The sequence below is a fragment of the Hemibagrus wyckioides genome, linkage group LG18, assembly GCF_019097595.1.
Source record: "Hemibagrus wyckioides isolate EC202008001 linkage group LG18, SWU_Hwy_1.0, whole genome shotgun sequence".
Taxonomy (NCBI): Eukaryota; Metazoa; Chordata; class Actinopteri; order Siluriformes; family Bagridae; genus Hemibagrus; species Hemibagrus wyckioides.
Window position 1 is genome coordinate 7,225,001 of NC_080727.1, and position 15,000 is coordinate 7,240,000.

Here is a 15,000-nt window from a genome sequence, read left to right on the forward strand (position 1 = left end):
ACTTCCCCCATGCTCTTTTTCAAACAGGCTTTCACCTTCTTCTTCTTCTTCTTCTTCTTCTTCATTGTGATGTCTTCCCCCATGTTCATTTTCTCTTTTTCCCTGTCTTACTGCCTCTGGTTTAGAGTGATGTCTGTCCCCATTTTCTGTTTCAAGCAGGCTTTCAACTTCAAAGTGATGTCTACCATGTTCTCTTTTAATGTCCCTCGTTACTTTACCCTCGGAATGATGTCTTCCACCATGGACGTCTTCTGAGTGATGTTCACTCCATTGCTTTTTATCAGAAGGCCTCTCTATGTGTTCTTCTCCTTCAGAGTGATGTCTTGTCCCATGTTCTTTATCAGAGTGTCTCTCTCTGTCCTCTTCCCCTTCAGAGTGATGTCTTGCCATATGCTCTTTTTCAGAGTGTCTCTCTCTGTCCTCTTCCCCTTCAGAGTGATGTCTTGCCATATGCTCTTTTTCAGAGTGTCCCTTTCTTTCCTCCTCACCTTTAGAGTGGCGTCTTCCCCACTGCTCAGAGTGATGTCTTGTCCCATGCTCTTTATCAGAGTGTCTCTCTCTGTCCTCTTCCCCTTCAGAGTGATGTCTTGTCACATGCTCTTTATCAGAGTGTCTCTCTCTGTCCTCTTCCCCTTCAGAGTGATGTCTTGTCACATGCTCTTTATCAGAGTGTCTCTCTCTGCCCTCCTCACCTTCAAAGTGATGTTTTGTCCCATGCTCTTTATTAGAGTGTCTCTCTCTATCTTCCTTTCTTTCAAAGTGATGTCCTTCCAAGGGCTCAGGGTGATGCCTTGTCCCATGCTCTTTATTAGAGTGTCTCTCTCTGTCCTCCTCACCTTCAAAGTGATGTTTTGTCCCATGCTCTTTATTAGAGTGTCTCTCTCTATCTTCCTTTCTTTCAGAGTGATGTCTGTCCCAATGCTCTGGGTGATGTCTTGTCCCATGCCTTTTTTCAGGGGGACTCTCTTTTTCCTCCTCACCTTCAGAGTGATGTCTTGTTCCATGCTTTTTTTCAGAGTGTCTCTCTCTGTCCTCCTCACCTTCAGAGTGATGTCTGTCCCAGTGCTCAGGGTGATGTCTTGTCCCATGCTCTTTTCCAGAATGTCTCTCTCTGTCTTCCTCACCTTCAGAGTGATGTCCTTCCAAGTGCTCAGAGTGATGCCTTTTCCCATGCGCTTTATCAAAGTGTCTCTTTCTGTCCTCCTCACCTTCAGAGTGATGTCCTTCCAAGTGCTCAGAGTGATGTATTGTCCCATGCTTTTTATCAGAGTGTCTCTCTCTGTCCTCCTCACCTTCATAGTGATGTCCTTCCAAATGCTCAGAGTAATGTCTTGTCCCATGCTCTTTTTCAGGGGGACTCTTTCTTTCCTCCTCACGTTCAGAGTGATGTCCTTCCCTGTGCTCAGAGTGATGTCTTGTCCCATGTTCTATTTCAGAGTGTCTCTCTCTGTCCACCTCACCTTCAAAATGATGTCCTTCCAAGTGCTCAGAGTGATGTCTTGTCCCATGCTCTTTATCAGAGTGTCTCTCTTTGTCCTCCTCTCCTTCAGAGTGATGACTTGTCCCATGCTCTTTTTCAGAGTGTCTCTCTCTATCTTCCTGTCTTTCAGAGTGATGCCTTCCCCAGTGCTCAGAGTGATGTCTTGTCCCATGTTCTATTTCAGAGTGTCTCTCTCTGTCTTCCTCACCTTCAGAGTGATGTCTTCCCCAGTGCTCAGGGTGATGTCTTGTTCCAGGCTTTTTATCCGAGTGTTTCTCTCTCGCCTCTTGCCCTTCAGAGTGATGTCCTTCCAAGTGCTCAGAGTGATGTCTTTTCCCATGCTCTTTATCAGAGTGTCTCTCTCTGACCTCTTCCACTTCGGAGTGATGTCCTTCCAAGTGCTCAGAGTGATGGCTGTCCCAGTGCTCAGAGTGATGTCTTGTCACATGCTCTTTATCAAAGTGTCTCTCTCTGTCCTCCACACCTTCAAAGTGATGTCCTTTCAAGTGCTCAGGGTGATGTCTTGTCCCATGCTCTTTATCAGAGTCTCTCTCTCTATCCTCTTCCCCTTCAGAGTGATGTCTTGTCCCATGCTCTTTATCAGAGTCTCTCTCTCTATCCTCTTCCCCTTCAGAGTGATGTCTTGTCCCATGCTCTTTTCCAGAGTGTCTCTCTCTGTCTTCATGTCCTTCAGAGTGATGTATTGTCCCATGCTTTTTATCAGAGTGTCTCTCTCTGTCCTCCTCACCTTCATAGTGATGTCTCTCCCAGTGCACAGAGTGATGTCTTGTCCCATGCTCTTTTTCAGGGGGACTCTCTCTTTCCTCCTCCTCACCTTCAGAGTGATGTCCTGTCCCATGCTCTTTTTCAGGGGGACTCTCTCTTTCCTCCTCCTCACCTTCAGAGTGATGTCCTGTCCCATGCTCTTTTTCAGAATGTCTCTCTCTGTCTTCCTCTCCTTCAGAGTGATGTCTTCCCCAATGCTCAGAGTGATGTCTTGTCCCATGTTCTTTTTCAGAGGGACTTTCTCTTTCCTCCTCTCCTTCAGAGTGATGTGTTGCCCCATTTTCTTTTGCAGAGGTCCTCCTTGGCTTGTCTTCTTCAGAGTGATGTCTTCTCCCATGTCCTTTTTCAGAAAGTCTTTGTCGTTTTCTTTCTACTTCAGAGTGATGTCCTTCCCCATACCCTGTTTTAAACAGGCTTTCTTCTTCATCTTCTTCATCTTCAGAGTGATGTCTCCCATGTTCTCTTTTAGCGTACTTCCCCCGCATTTCTTCACCCTCAGAGTGATAGCTTCCCCAGTGGTCTTTTTCAGATGGTATCTCTTTTTCTTTCTCTTCTACAGAGTGATGTCTTCCCCAGTGCTCTGAGGGATATCTACTGCCATGCTCTTTTTCAGAGGATACCTCTTCTTCAGAGTGATGTCCTAACCCGTGGACCTTTTCAAAGTGATGTCTTCTCTCAGCCTCTCTTTCTTCCTCTTCTTTAGAGTGATGTCTTCTCTCATGCTCTTTTTCAAAAAACCTCTCTTCTTCTTCTTCTTCTTCTTCTTCTTCTTCTTCTTCTTCAAAGTGGTGTCTTCCCCCATGGACATTTTCAGACAACCTTTCTCTTCCTTCAGAGTGATGTTTTGTTCCATGCACTTTTTTGAAAGCCCTCTCTCTTTCTTCCTCCTCTTCAGAATGATGTCTTCCCCCATGATCATTTTCAGAGTATCTTCTTGTCTTGTCTTCTTCTTCTTCTTCTTCAGTGTGATGTTTTCCCCAGTGTTCTTTTACAGAGTGGAGGGCTCTTTCTTCATTTCCTTCAGAGTGATTTCTTCTTCCATGCTGTTTTTCAAAATCTCTTTCTCCTTTTTCTTCAGAGTGATGTTTATTCCAGTGGTCTTTTTTAGAGTGCCGTCTCATCTCATCTTCACTTTCAGAGTGATGTCTTCTCCCATGCATCTCCTTCATACGCTCATCTTCAGATCGATGTCTTCCACCAGATGGCTTCTCTCTTTCTCCATCTCCATTGGAGTAATGATTTCTACCATGTCCTTTTTCACTTGACCTCTGTCTTTCCTCCTCCCTTTCAGAGTGATCTCTTCTGCCATGTTCTTTTTCAGAGGTTCTGTTCCTCTCATCCTTTATTTCAGAGTGATGACTTCCTCCATGCCCTTTTACAGAAGGTCTCTGTCTTCCTTCCTCACCTTCTGTAGGATGGCTTCCCCCATGTTCTTTTTCAATTGACCTCTCTGTCATTTCTTCTTCTTCAGAGTGATGTCCCCACCTGTGCTCTTTCATGAAGGGTCCCTTCATCTCGCTATTTCTTTGAGAGTGATGGCCACTCCCATGCGCTTTTTCAGAAGAGGGATTTTCTCTTTCTTCCTCTGTTTCAAAGTAATGTCTTCTCCCATTATCTTTCTCATACGCTCTTTCTTCCTCTGCTTTAGAGTGATGTCCTCTCCCATGCTCTTTATCAGAGAGCCTCTCTGTTTCTTTCTGACTTTCAGAATAATCTCTTCTCTCATGTTCTCTTTTGTCCTTTCCCTCAGAGCGATGTCTTTTCCCATGCTCTTTCTCAGTGGGCCGCTCTCTTTCTTCATCACCTTCAGAGTGATGTCTTCTCCCATGTTCTTTTCCAGCAAACCCTTTTTTCTCTTGCTCTCTCTCTCGTTCATTCTCTTCCTCAATTTCATAGTGATGTCTGCTCCCATGCTCTTTTTCATATGGTCTTTCTCTTCCATGCCCTTGATCTTTCTCCTTTAGTTCCTCACTTTCAGCTTTTTTGCTTTTCTCTTTTGCAGACAGGTTTCTCTGGCTTGTCTTTCTCTCCACCTCTTCTTCTTCTTCTTTCATTCCTTCTTTCCCACCATTATAATCCTCTCCTTCTTTTCTTTTATGGTCTGATGGTGGAAATTTGGATTTCAGTCTCTAGATATTCATGTTATAATGTTTTAGCAGAACTGGCCCCAATTAAGTTCACTTGATTGGATTTAAGATTAAAATGTTTAATATAGCTTTGTTACGTCTAGGGCCGTCTCAATGGGTGGGTGAATGGTCTGGGTTGGGTTCTCCCAAACCTATACTTATTATGCATCAGCTAAAATGATAGCAACAAACATTATATGTGAAATGGCTGTTGAGGTAAAAAATCCAAATTATAAATTCAAAAGAAATCCTTTTATGGATAAAAAAAAAAAGAATTTAGTGTATTTTGGTAATAAAGCATTGACATGACACTGAAGTGAGCAGGCCAACCAGGAGAGGCCATATCGAGCAGGGATGAAGGTTTTATGCCTTAAATTTCCTATGTAATATTTCCGCCAATCATGTCACTCCATACGAGAAGTTAAGAGACGTTATTTAGCTGTTTAGAAATGATTATTAGCGTGCTAATTAAAAAAGATAGAAGGAATCAACAGCAGTATCAGCAGTCACCTTCTGAATTGGATTCTCTGCAGATCAGGTTGTCTTCTTATTTAATCATAATGGCCTTTTCTGGCTTCGACTTACATATGATTACGTTAGAGAAATATTAGTGGAAAATATATATGACCTGGCAGGGGTCCTCACTCTTAGTTATATAATCCTCATTCATTTAGAAGATTAAAAAGGACTCCATTAACAATTGTTTTTTTTTTTTTTTTTTTTACAGTTTGGCACCAGATAGTCCAAGTTCATTTACTAGTTAAACCTGTATTAAAAATCAGCCTCCATTATTATGTTATGTTAATTGGCATGACTGGTACGGTGATGGAACACACAAACTTACTCACTCCACTGGATTCTTACAGATAGGAAATCTTATGGTATCTTATGGTTTTATATATATATAAAACCATATATATATATATATATATATATATATATATATATATATATATATATATATATATATATATATATATATATATATATATATTATTTTTACTGCACACACACACACACAGATAATAAAATACCACTTTGGGCCGTACACACCACTTGAGACAGCCCTGGCTATATTGTCCCATTATTTTATATCACTAAACATTATTACAACATAAGAATGAACTGTTAAAGTGTTATTAAAACGTAGTTGTGCTCTAAGGTAACACTAAATTAATCAAACGAGGGACTTGCTTACCGACTATATCTATAAATACTGCAGTGCCAACTTGTCTGACAGATCTGCAACTGCTGGTTATTTTTCGACACAGAAAGTGAGCGGATACCTTTTGTCTCGCTGTCACTCTCTTTTCACTCTCTCTGACGCTCTTACCTTCCTTCATTCCTTTCTCTCCATATTTTCCCAAAGGCCTCGCATTTGTTCCAGAATCCTCTGAAGGAGATGTGGGAGAGGCATAAAGGCAATGCAGAGATGATAATAATGACAAGGATCATGAAGGGACCGTTTTTTCTCTCAGTGTCAAACATCACACCAACACAAACTTGTTCTCTAGACAGTTAGGATGATCTGCTTTGAATGTGCACTCTGATACACACTAGCAAAGCGATCATTTGCTTTCACTTCTAATGCACTTAACTAGAGCTAATGTGGCTACACTACAGCTATTTAAGCAAAAAGATATGAGAGGCAGTGTGTTAGTCATGATAACGCATAATAATGTTTGTTCCAAAGTTGTTTCAAATATCTATTCTTCTTTTCTCTTCCACTACAAGGAAAGCAGTTCCATCACAAATGGTATGATCACAACCGAGATTATATTCTTGGTGCATTGCATCATCTTATGTACTGACACACAGATTTCATTTTATTCCATTTTTGTTCTTTTGCATTGTGGTGACTGAGAGCTATATATCACTAGAAAAGAAAACAACAACAACAACCCAAAACTAAATGTGACAACGCCGAAAACACCAAACATCCAGACTGAAAAATGATCGCAACAAAAAAAAGCAGCACAGAAATCTGTCATGCAAACTAATACAAAAAGATCAACACACTCTTTCCAGCATATGCACCAAACTACCAAACAACTAAATTCTCACTCATTTCACATTCACTACTCTTTATTTCTCCCCCACACATAGTTTCACTCCTAAACACCATGAGGAACAACAATCACCAAACAAAAAATTTTCCAAATGACCTTTTCTACTAAATGAACCAGACTGAAGTGTCTTATTGGTTCCTTCTTAAACGTTCTCTAGTCTTTTTCTATTCTGGTATTTTGCAGGTTTGGGTTGCTTAATTACAAATGTAAATATAGGGAGAAAATAGTATAAGTTGTTGTTGTTATTTCGGCTGCTCCCTGTTCGGGTTCGCCACAGCAGATCATTTGGTCCGTATGTTTCAATTTGGCACAGGTTTTATGCCGGATGCCCTTCCTGACCCAACCCTCCCATTTTATCTGGGCTTGGGGAGAAAATAGAATATAATATATAGTATATAATATAATATAAAATAATAATAATAGAATATAAAATATATATATATTCTCACAATATGAAAATGCTGATCTAGGATCAGTTTTGGCATGATCAGCACGAATGGTTTATATATAGGTTTACGCTAAAACTAAAACATCTAAAACGAACATGAAAGACTATATACTTCTGTTTTAAATAGTGCCCCCGAGGTTTTCTGTATAGTAAACCATAATGTTTATCAGTGTATCTAGTATGAAGAGAAAACTGGACCTTTCTCAATTCCCCGATCTCAAAAAAAAAAAAAAAAAAAAGTGGGCAGGGCTTCATAACCAAGATAATACTAGACACAGATAAAATAGTTTCAGCAAAATATAGAATTATTACATTTCATTTATTGTGTGGAGTTTGCATGTTCTCCCTATGCTTGGTGGGTTTCCTCCGGGTGCTCCGGTTTCCTCCCACAGTCCAAAGACCTGCTTCTAGGCTGATTGGAGTCTCTAAATTGCCTTTAGTGTGTGTGATTGCGTGAGTGAATGAGTGTGTGTGTGTGTGTGTGTGTGTGTGTGTGTGTGTGTGTGTGTGTGTGTGTGTGTGTCCTGAGATGGGTTGGCACTCTGTCCAGGGTGTATCCTGCCTTGATGACCGATGACGCCCGAGATAGGCACAGGCTCCCCGTGACCCAGGTATAGATCGGATAAGTGGTACAGACATTGAAATGAAATGAAATAATTATAGCTACATCTGATTGGAGTCTATATGTACTTCATTTATCCGAATGAAATCAAATCTGATACCAGATGTTAATTCTCTTCTTTGGGTTTGCGTTGGCCGAAATAACCGCACTCAGACTTTTTAATAAAGCTTTTATAGGTTTTTAAAAAAAAATTTTTTATAGGAAACACACCTGAAAATGGACTTTCTTTTCTTTTTTTATCAACTGCAGAGTACACACTTATTTCCCACAATGCACTTTTTCAGTCCTATTCCTGGGACACTTTGTAACAATTTCTGTCCTCTCAGCCGCTGCACTTGCCGACTCAGCAAAACCTTATAAACATTTTATTTCTCGTTTTATCGCTCTCTCAGCATCTTAGTTCGCTTCTTCTATTCATTTTGTCTTTTGATCATCCTTCAAGTGTTTGTTTGTTTTTTTTTCTTCTCATTTCCAGAATCCTTCACCAAAGTCAAGTCACGCCGGTTGTGCTCCGAATCACAAGCATGGGAATTTAGTGCAAAAAAAAAAAAATCAAACACTTTGCAAAATAGAAATCTGATGCGAAACCATTCTGAAGTTACGCATCAGAGCATTCTGAGCTGCATACAGGTGCCGCGGTGGAGCAAGGGATGATGGGAAGACCAGATCAAGCTCCATTCTAATTGGTCCAGTAGGCTGCATTTGCTAGGATACTGTTCCCCTCACTAGAGTTTGCCTTCTTGGCGCTTCCTGTTCAGTTGTACACACAGATTTCTTCCAAAATGAGTTCTGCCTAATTAACACTGAGACAGACTTCTCAGAAAATCACCAATTATTCATATTTTGTACAAACCTATTGACAGCATGGCCTTTTACACATGTCTAACAAACCCAGAATGACAAAGCTGTCAAATTCCCTCTGTTCAAATTCTCATGATTTTGATGCATCTTAATGAGCCAAATATGAACAAGTCTTTAATTTTATAGTGCTCTATTAGTTGGTTCATATCATGAGATATCACATGTACCACATTATAATACATGACGCACATGTTTTCTATGTTTTAAATATTTTATTACTCAAGCAACAAAAGAAGTTCAGGAAATGTGTGTTCTGATTAGCCATTAAATCTTTCAACTACAGATTAGTTTTGCATTAGGATGCGTAAATATTATGGATATTAGAACAATGCGACGTGTTCCATTAGCCCTACAGAATGCTGTTTGCTTTTCACACACTGGACCCTAGTTTATTATTCAGGTCCAGCAGCTACACTACAAATAGCAAATTAAGCACATGTGCTCCATTTCAAAAGCAGGGCCTAATGAATGCTATTGACCTCTCACAGTCACTGCAAGAGGCTAAAATACAAATGATCAGATGCTTACTGGTAAAGGAATTCAAATCTTTTTATAGAGTCATTTATTAAGAATTTAAAACTGGACAATCCAGGAAGTCTTTTTTATTTCCTGTGCCTGGTAAAAGCACTTCAATGTCAGTCGATCGATTTAGCTCACAAACTGTACACTTTAAACCCTGCCCTCACACACATGTGCATAACAGGTCTATTTTTTTTTCTGAAGGATGTTTGATGCTCTGTCTTGGTCCTTCATTTGTCTTTTTCCTCCATCACCCCCCCCCCTTTTTTTTGGCCTGTCCACCTCATACAGCATTGCATTTGATTCATTTGGCTCTATGAACTATTCATTTATCAGTGTGTGTGTGTGTGCTGTTTGTGTGATTATGCAGCGTTTATAAGCCTCTGTGCACTTTCATAAATGAAAACTCCCAGCTCTCCCGGCTTCAATCGGTATGCAGGTGCTGTTTAATCAATTATCTACTTAAGTGTGCGCTAATATTCCTCACGGCACGAGGCTACCCACAATTCTCAGCAGAGGACGACTGCAACCGCTCTGTGGGTGTGACTGAAGCAGAAGTCAGCTGCTGTGGTGTCTTGCTGACTATGCTGTCTTATGAGTTATTGGCTTCGAAGGCAGCAGTTCGATAACTACGAAGGTTGTTTCGAACCAGTGCTTTGAATGCAGAAGTGTGTCATCACATCGCAGAGACATTTACACACGCTGACGTTTGTTAAGCCCTGAATTCTCTTTGGTTCAATTTGGAGATGAAGCTGCATCAGATATTATTTACAGGAAATCAAATTTAGTACTAAAACCTCGGTTAAAATAATGATACAATGATTTATAGGTAATGTTAACTCTGCCGAATTATTATTGAATCTGATTGGCCAGAAGGTGTTAAATAATTTTCTGGAACAGCAGCTCTGGTAGTTCTGACCGCAAGGCAAATGCCAGGCTGCTTGATTTAATATGCTATCATTTCTATAGTAACAGCAAATTCACAGAGACTTGCATGATGGATGCACTAAAAATATCTAAGCCTAATAATAAACAAATGAAAAAACTTTTAACAAATAGAAACATTTTTTGTATGGGTTACATGGTGAAACTTGTAGATGTTTATTTCCCATTAGCAGGAGTCTCTAGAGTCAGCAGTTTTGTGGTTGCTCAGGAACATGACAAGCTTCACCTTGTTCTTAATCTAATTTATTCAGATATCAACTTTAGATTGGTTACATCACATTAGATAACATCACACCGCCCTGTTGTTGATTATTTTTCTTCAACAGCACGGCCCGTCAAATTCTATTTCTTACTTATCTTAAGAAGATCTAACTGATCCTTGTCTTTCCTTTCGAAGGTGTTTTCTGATGTCCAGAACTGATGCACATGATAATGGGACATATGCAATAAGGAATAAATGTATGCTGCTTAAAAAAAAATACAAAATCAGGATGGGATGGAGTGACTCTGCGTTTTCAAATCTCGACAGAGATTATATTTTAGACAGAACTTTTCAGGAATTAAATAGTACCCTCCTGAGGGACAATGTTTCAGCAGAGTGTCTCAACGTTACCCTGAAGCCTTTACTTGTCACATATATATTAGAGCACAGTGAGATTCTTTTTCTTCACATATCCCAGCTTGTTAAGACGTAGGGGTCAGAGCACAGGGTCAGTCATGGTACAGCACCGTTGGAGCAGAGAGAGCTAAGGGCCTTACTCATAGGCTCAACAGTGGCAGCTTGAAACCCTGACCTCTTGATCAGTAACCCCTAACCAATGAGGCGCAGCTACCCGTTTATGTCAGTATATTTGAACAAGCCGACAAACAGGGACAATCTGTGTTTCCTGGAAATGCCACTCCATGTCTGATATACCCCCAAAATCAGTCATTTCTGCTTAGCAGGTATGTGATGTCTGCATATTGACAGCACTTTATTTTTTAGCTAGCTCCACTTCGGTACATCCTGATCCGACAGAATAGGATCTACTATAAAGTAGATAGTTCATAAATAGTAAATAGTTCAGGATCTAAAACAGACCCAGGTTCCACTGCTGTAAATATACCTAAGGCTCCTGGAGTCCATGAATTTCTGGAAGTTTGCCTGCAGTAGTAAGATATTCTCTGTGCTAATTACTAGCAGCTAGCTTTATCTGTTGTCTAAATGAACAAATACTGCTTTTCATCAATACAACATCTGTCTTACTTACATCAGGGAGCAATGAGACATTGTCTTTCAGTACTGTAAGCTTTTATGAGGGTGTGTGTGGGTGTGTGCTTGGGGAGCTTCCTATACATTTAGCGCTATGAAATTAAGGCACATTTGCATTGAAATTGGTGCTCTCAGCTAGAGTATCCACCTCTTTGTTCTTGTGAAACACTTCCCCTGGTATAAGAGGCTTTGATTTGTTTTTCACTATGTAAGCAGGTTTTCCTCTCCGAAGATTACAGGCAAGCAACAATAAACAGAAATCCCTGTTGTTTGCTCCTCTGTGGATGTCACAGGACTGTACATAGTACTCAACATTTTTTTTTATTTTTTTTTTCCGTGCAACATGAATCTACAAAGCCTCTCTCTGAGATTTTTTGCCAAACGTAATATTTTCTGATCTTTGAGGTCAGAACAGAAATTAATTACATTAACTTCAGTGTTGAACAGAAAATGTTGTATTAGTGTGGTGTTAGTGTTATACTAGACATCCCTTATCTTCATAGTATAGCATGGTACACTATGTGCCTACTCAGGGGTATAATACTACATAATATACACACGCCAGACACTTTATTAGGGGCAATAAATGTTCCTGCAATTATCCAGACAAGTAATTATGTTGCAGTAACACAATGCATAAATTCCTGTTGATTCAGGTCAAGAGCTTCAGATAATGTTCACATCAGAATTGTGACCGTGGCATAGTTGTTGGTAGCAGACAGGCTGGTTTGAGTATTTCATTAACTGCTGATCTCGGTAGAAATGCCTTGCTGATGAGAGAGGTCAGAGGCAAGACTGGTTCAAGCTGACTGGAAGGCTCCAGTAACTCAAAAACCATTCTGAATGCAGGAAGCATCTCACAACAGCAGGAAGCATCTTTCTTTTCGGTGCTAAGTGTCCTGTGTTCTTTTGTGTTGTCTTTCTTGTATTTATTGTCTTTTGCACTGTCTTGTCTATGCTCTGTTTGCACCTAGCTGCACACTGTGCACTTTACGTGGCTAAGACAAACTTCTGTCCTAGCTCTGTGGTGTTGTTTTTGTGTTGAACTTGTTGTTGTATGTTTATGTAGCACCAGGTCCTGGAGAAACGTTGTTTCATTTCACTATGTACTGCGTCAGCTATATGTGGTTGAAATGACAATAAAGCTTCTTGAATCTTGAAACATGTCAAGTCATGTCAGACTTTCTACAGCAGTAAAAGGCCCCATAAGGTTCCACTCCTGTCAGCCAGGAATGAGAATCAGAGGCTACACTGGTCACAGTCTAACTGATACTAGATTAGAAAAATGCCACCTAGTCTGTGCAGCTGAGAGTAGTGTCAGAATTTGCCATCAACACCATGACAAACCTGCTTTGTGGCAATACTTCAGGCTGGTGGGGGTGGTGTAATTGTGTGGGGAATGCTTTCTTGGCACATAATGGACCGTTTAACATCAGCTAATCATCGACCGAATGCTACAGCTTATCTGAGTACACTAGCTGACCATTATGGCTACAATTTACCCAGTTTTTAATGTCTACTTAGAGCACAATGCACACGTCTCAAACCGTTGAGTTCAGCGGCTTCCCTCATCCACTCACCTGATCCAACAGTGCACCGCTGGGATGTGTTAAAAGTAGCAGGAATGTGCAGCATACACACAATCTGCAGCAATTATGTGATGCAATCATACCACCATGGACCAGAATCTCAAAAGAATCGTCGCGCAAACATTCCTAGCCACTATTAGTACAGGGTTCCTAATGAAGTGGCCAGAACATATGTGCCCAAAGTCTAGGTCTTGCAGTGTAAGTATATTGTTTAAAATTATTATAATTGATCTCATTTAGCTGATATCTATCTCTCATACAATCTAAGGCAATTACAAATCCACATACATGTATATATGGAAATGGTTAAGAATGATTTTATCTTTGAAGACATCTATTAAAAAATCTTGAATTACATGCAAGACCAAGATGTTTCTAGTTAGCTCTGCTACAGCACTACAGGGGACCTCTAAAGGTCAAACTTGTCCCACCTTTAGTGAAGTCCTGAGGAGTTGCATTATCAGTATCTGTGTTTGAGTAAAAAGGAACAGAAGTAGTTAAATAACACTTTGGTTCACAGGATACACTCCGGGAAGCATGTTAGAAGGCATATCTCTCACACACTGTGTACTATATACACACTCAGCTCATTAGTCACTACACAACACTGTGCTACACAGTGCAGTGCACATGGTGTGTATTTGGTCTAGGACAACACCATAGACATTTAGAGCAGGGATTCTGTGCTCCAGTCATGTGGATCTGACTTCATTGCACTGCACACCATTCCCAGTTTCGAGCTTTCCCTGCCCACAAACACACCTGCTGGCACTCACACAGGGCCGGTGATCATTATCTGCTGAGCTGGAGCAGGTGTGCTGGGAGCAAGAAGAGCTAAAAACTGTGCAGTGCAATGGGGCTGAGGACTGGAACTCAGAAACCTTGCTTTAGACCTAAGGGGAAAAGGAAGAGAATGATTTATGGGTTGAAATTCATTCACACTCTTGCTCTCTCTCTCTCTCTCTCTCTCTCTCTCACACACACACACACATATTTATTCCATTATTCTGCTATACAGTATACTGCTTTACAGAATTGCCGCTGATAAACACCATGTACCATGCGTTTATTCACAATGTCATTATTTATTTTATTTCTCATAAAGGCTCTGCTCTGTGTTCCATATCAGCTGGTATGGATGAACCGTGCGTGTGTGTGTGTATGTCTGTGTGTGTGTGTGAGAGTGAGAGAGAGAGAGAGCGAGAGAGAGAGATACCATTGAAGTGCTACGATGTAAATGCTAACTGTTTTGTCAGACAAGAGCTTTAAAGCAGAACAGTTACACAACCTTAAAGGTTTCTATAGCTTTGTCAAAAAATGTCATGCTCCTGTGCTAAAATGACAGAAGCTGACCTTATTCTGTGCATAATTATGTTCATTACGGTGTCAATCAGTGTTGGTCAAGTTACTTTAACGGTACAATAATTTCACAGTATACAGGAAATACCAGCCGCCAGAGGTCAGGATCAGTGAGAGCCGACTGTTAGAAACTGTTAGCTCTATCTGCTTCATTTCCACCAAAAAGAAATAAAATAAACAAATGGATTAGCAATGTGTACCGTATGCATTAAGAAAATTAAATGATGCCGTATTTATAAGCACCTTGTCCTTGCACAATTGATGAAATCATTCTTTATGATATTTTATTTGACATGCATTGAAAATGTAGTTAATCTAATGGCTTGGCTGTTTTAAAACTGGAGTGGATTCTGTGTAGAAATATCTGTAAAGAGTGCTTATGTCAAAATGAACAGCAAAGTATTGATTTTGTGGCTTTGGCTCTTTTAGAAGCTCATTACGGATATCTAAGCACTAAAACGAATTAAATAATACATTTCTGAAATAGCAGGGTTTTTATTTTCCTATAACAGGACAGCTCTGACAGTAGGTTCGGGCAGAACATAATATATTAGGGTTTAGATTAATGTGGTAGTTTTAATAAGTCAAGATTTCCTACGGAGGCCGAGAAGTGTGAAACAAAATAACAAAACAACAAATTAGAAAACACAAGGACAATTCAGACAAACCGGAAATGTTTGCGAATGAAATTCTTCCCGCTGATTGGACGAGACATCTGTCACTCAAGATATACAAGCAGTAGGAAATTGTGTATCTAACTTTATTTCTTGTACATGTGGAGTTCTCCGTTCACTTTATACCATTTTTATTACATGCAACTTTAAATTTTTTAAAGAAAATAAGAAACATATATGTTTATATTTATAAGAAAGGGGGATTCATTCAGCACTACCTTGAGGAAGGACGTTCATATGCCGTGATGTTGGATGTACTGATAGTGTATA

The 15,000-nt window shown here is 40.0% G+C and overlaps 1 protein-coding gene across 3 annotated transcripts in view; it reads right to left on the reverse strand.

Moving 5' to 3' along the window:
- ntng2b (netrin g2b) overlaps nt 1–15,000 on the reverse strand; it is a 104,433-nt gene that overhangs the window by 7,909 nt on the left and 81,524 nt on the right. The window contains exon 1 of one of the 3 annotated variants that reach the window (XM_058414999.1): nt 1–5,219. This exon is cut by the window's left edge and continues 88 nt beyond it. The exons of the other annotated variants lie outside the window; for them this stretch is intronic. Within the exon in view, the coding sequence (XP_058270982.1) occupies nt 1–4,320 (4,320 nt within the window). The 5' untranslated portion in view covers nt 4,321–5,219. Of the gene's footprint in view, nt 5,220–15,000 lie in introns of those variants that run through there. 3 annotated transcript variants of the gene reach the window in all.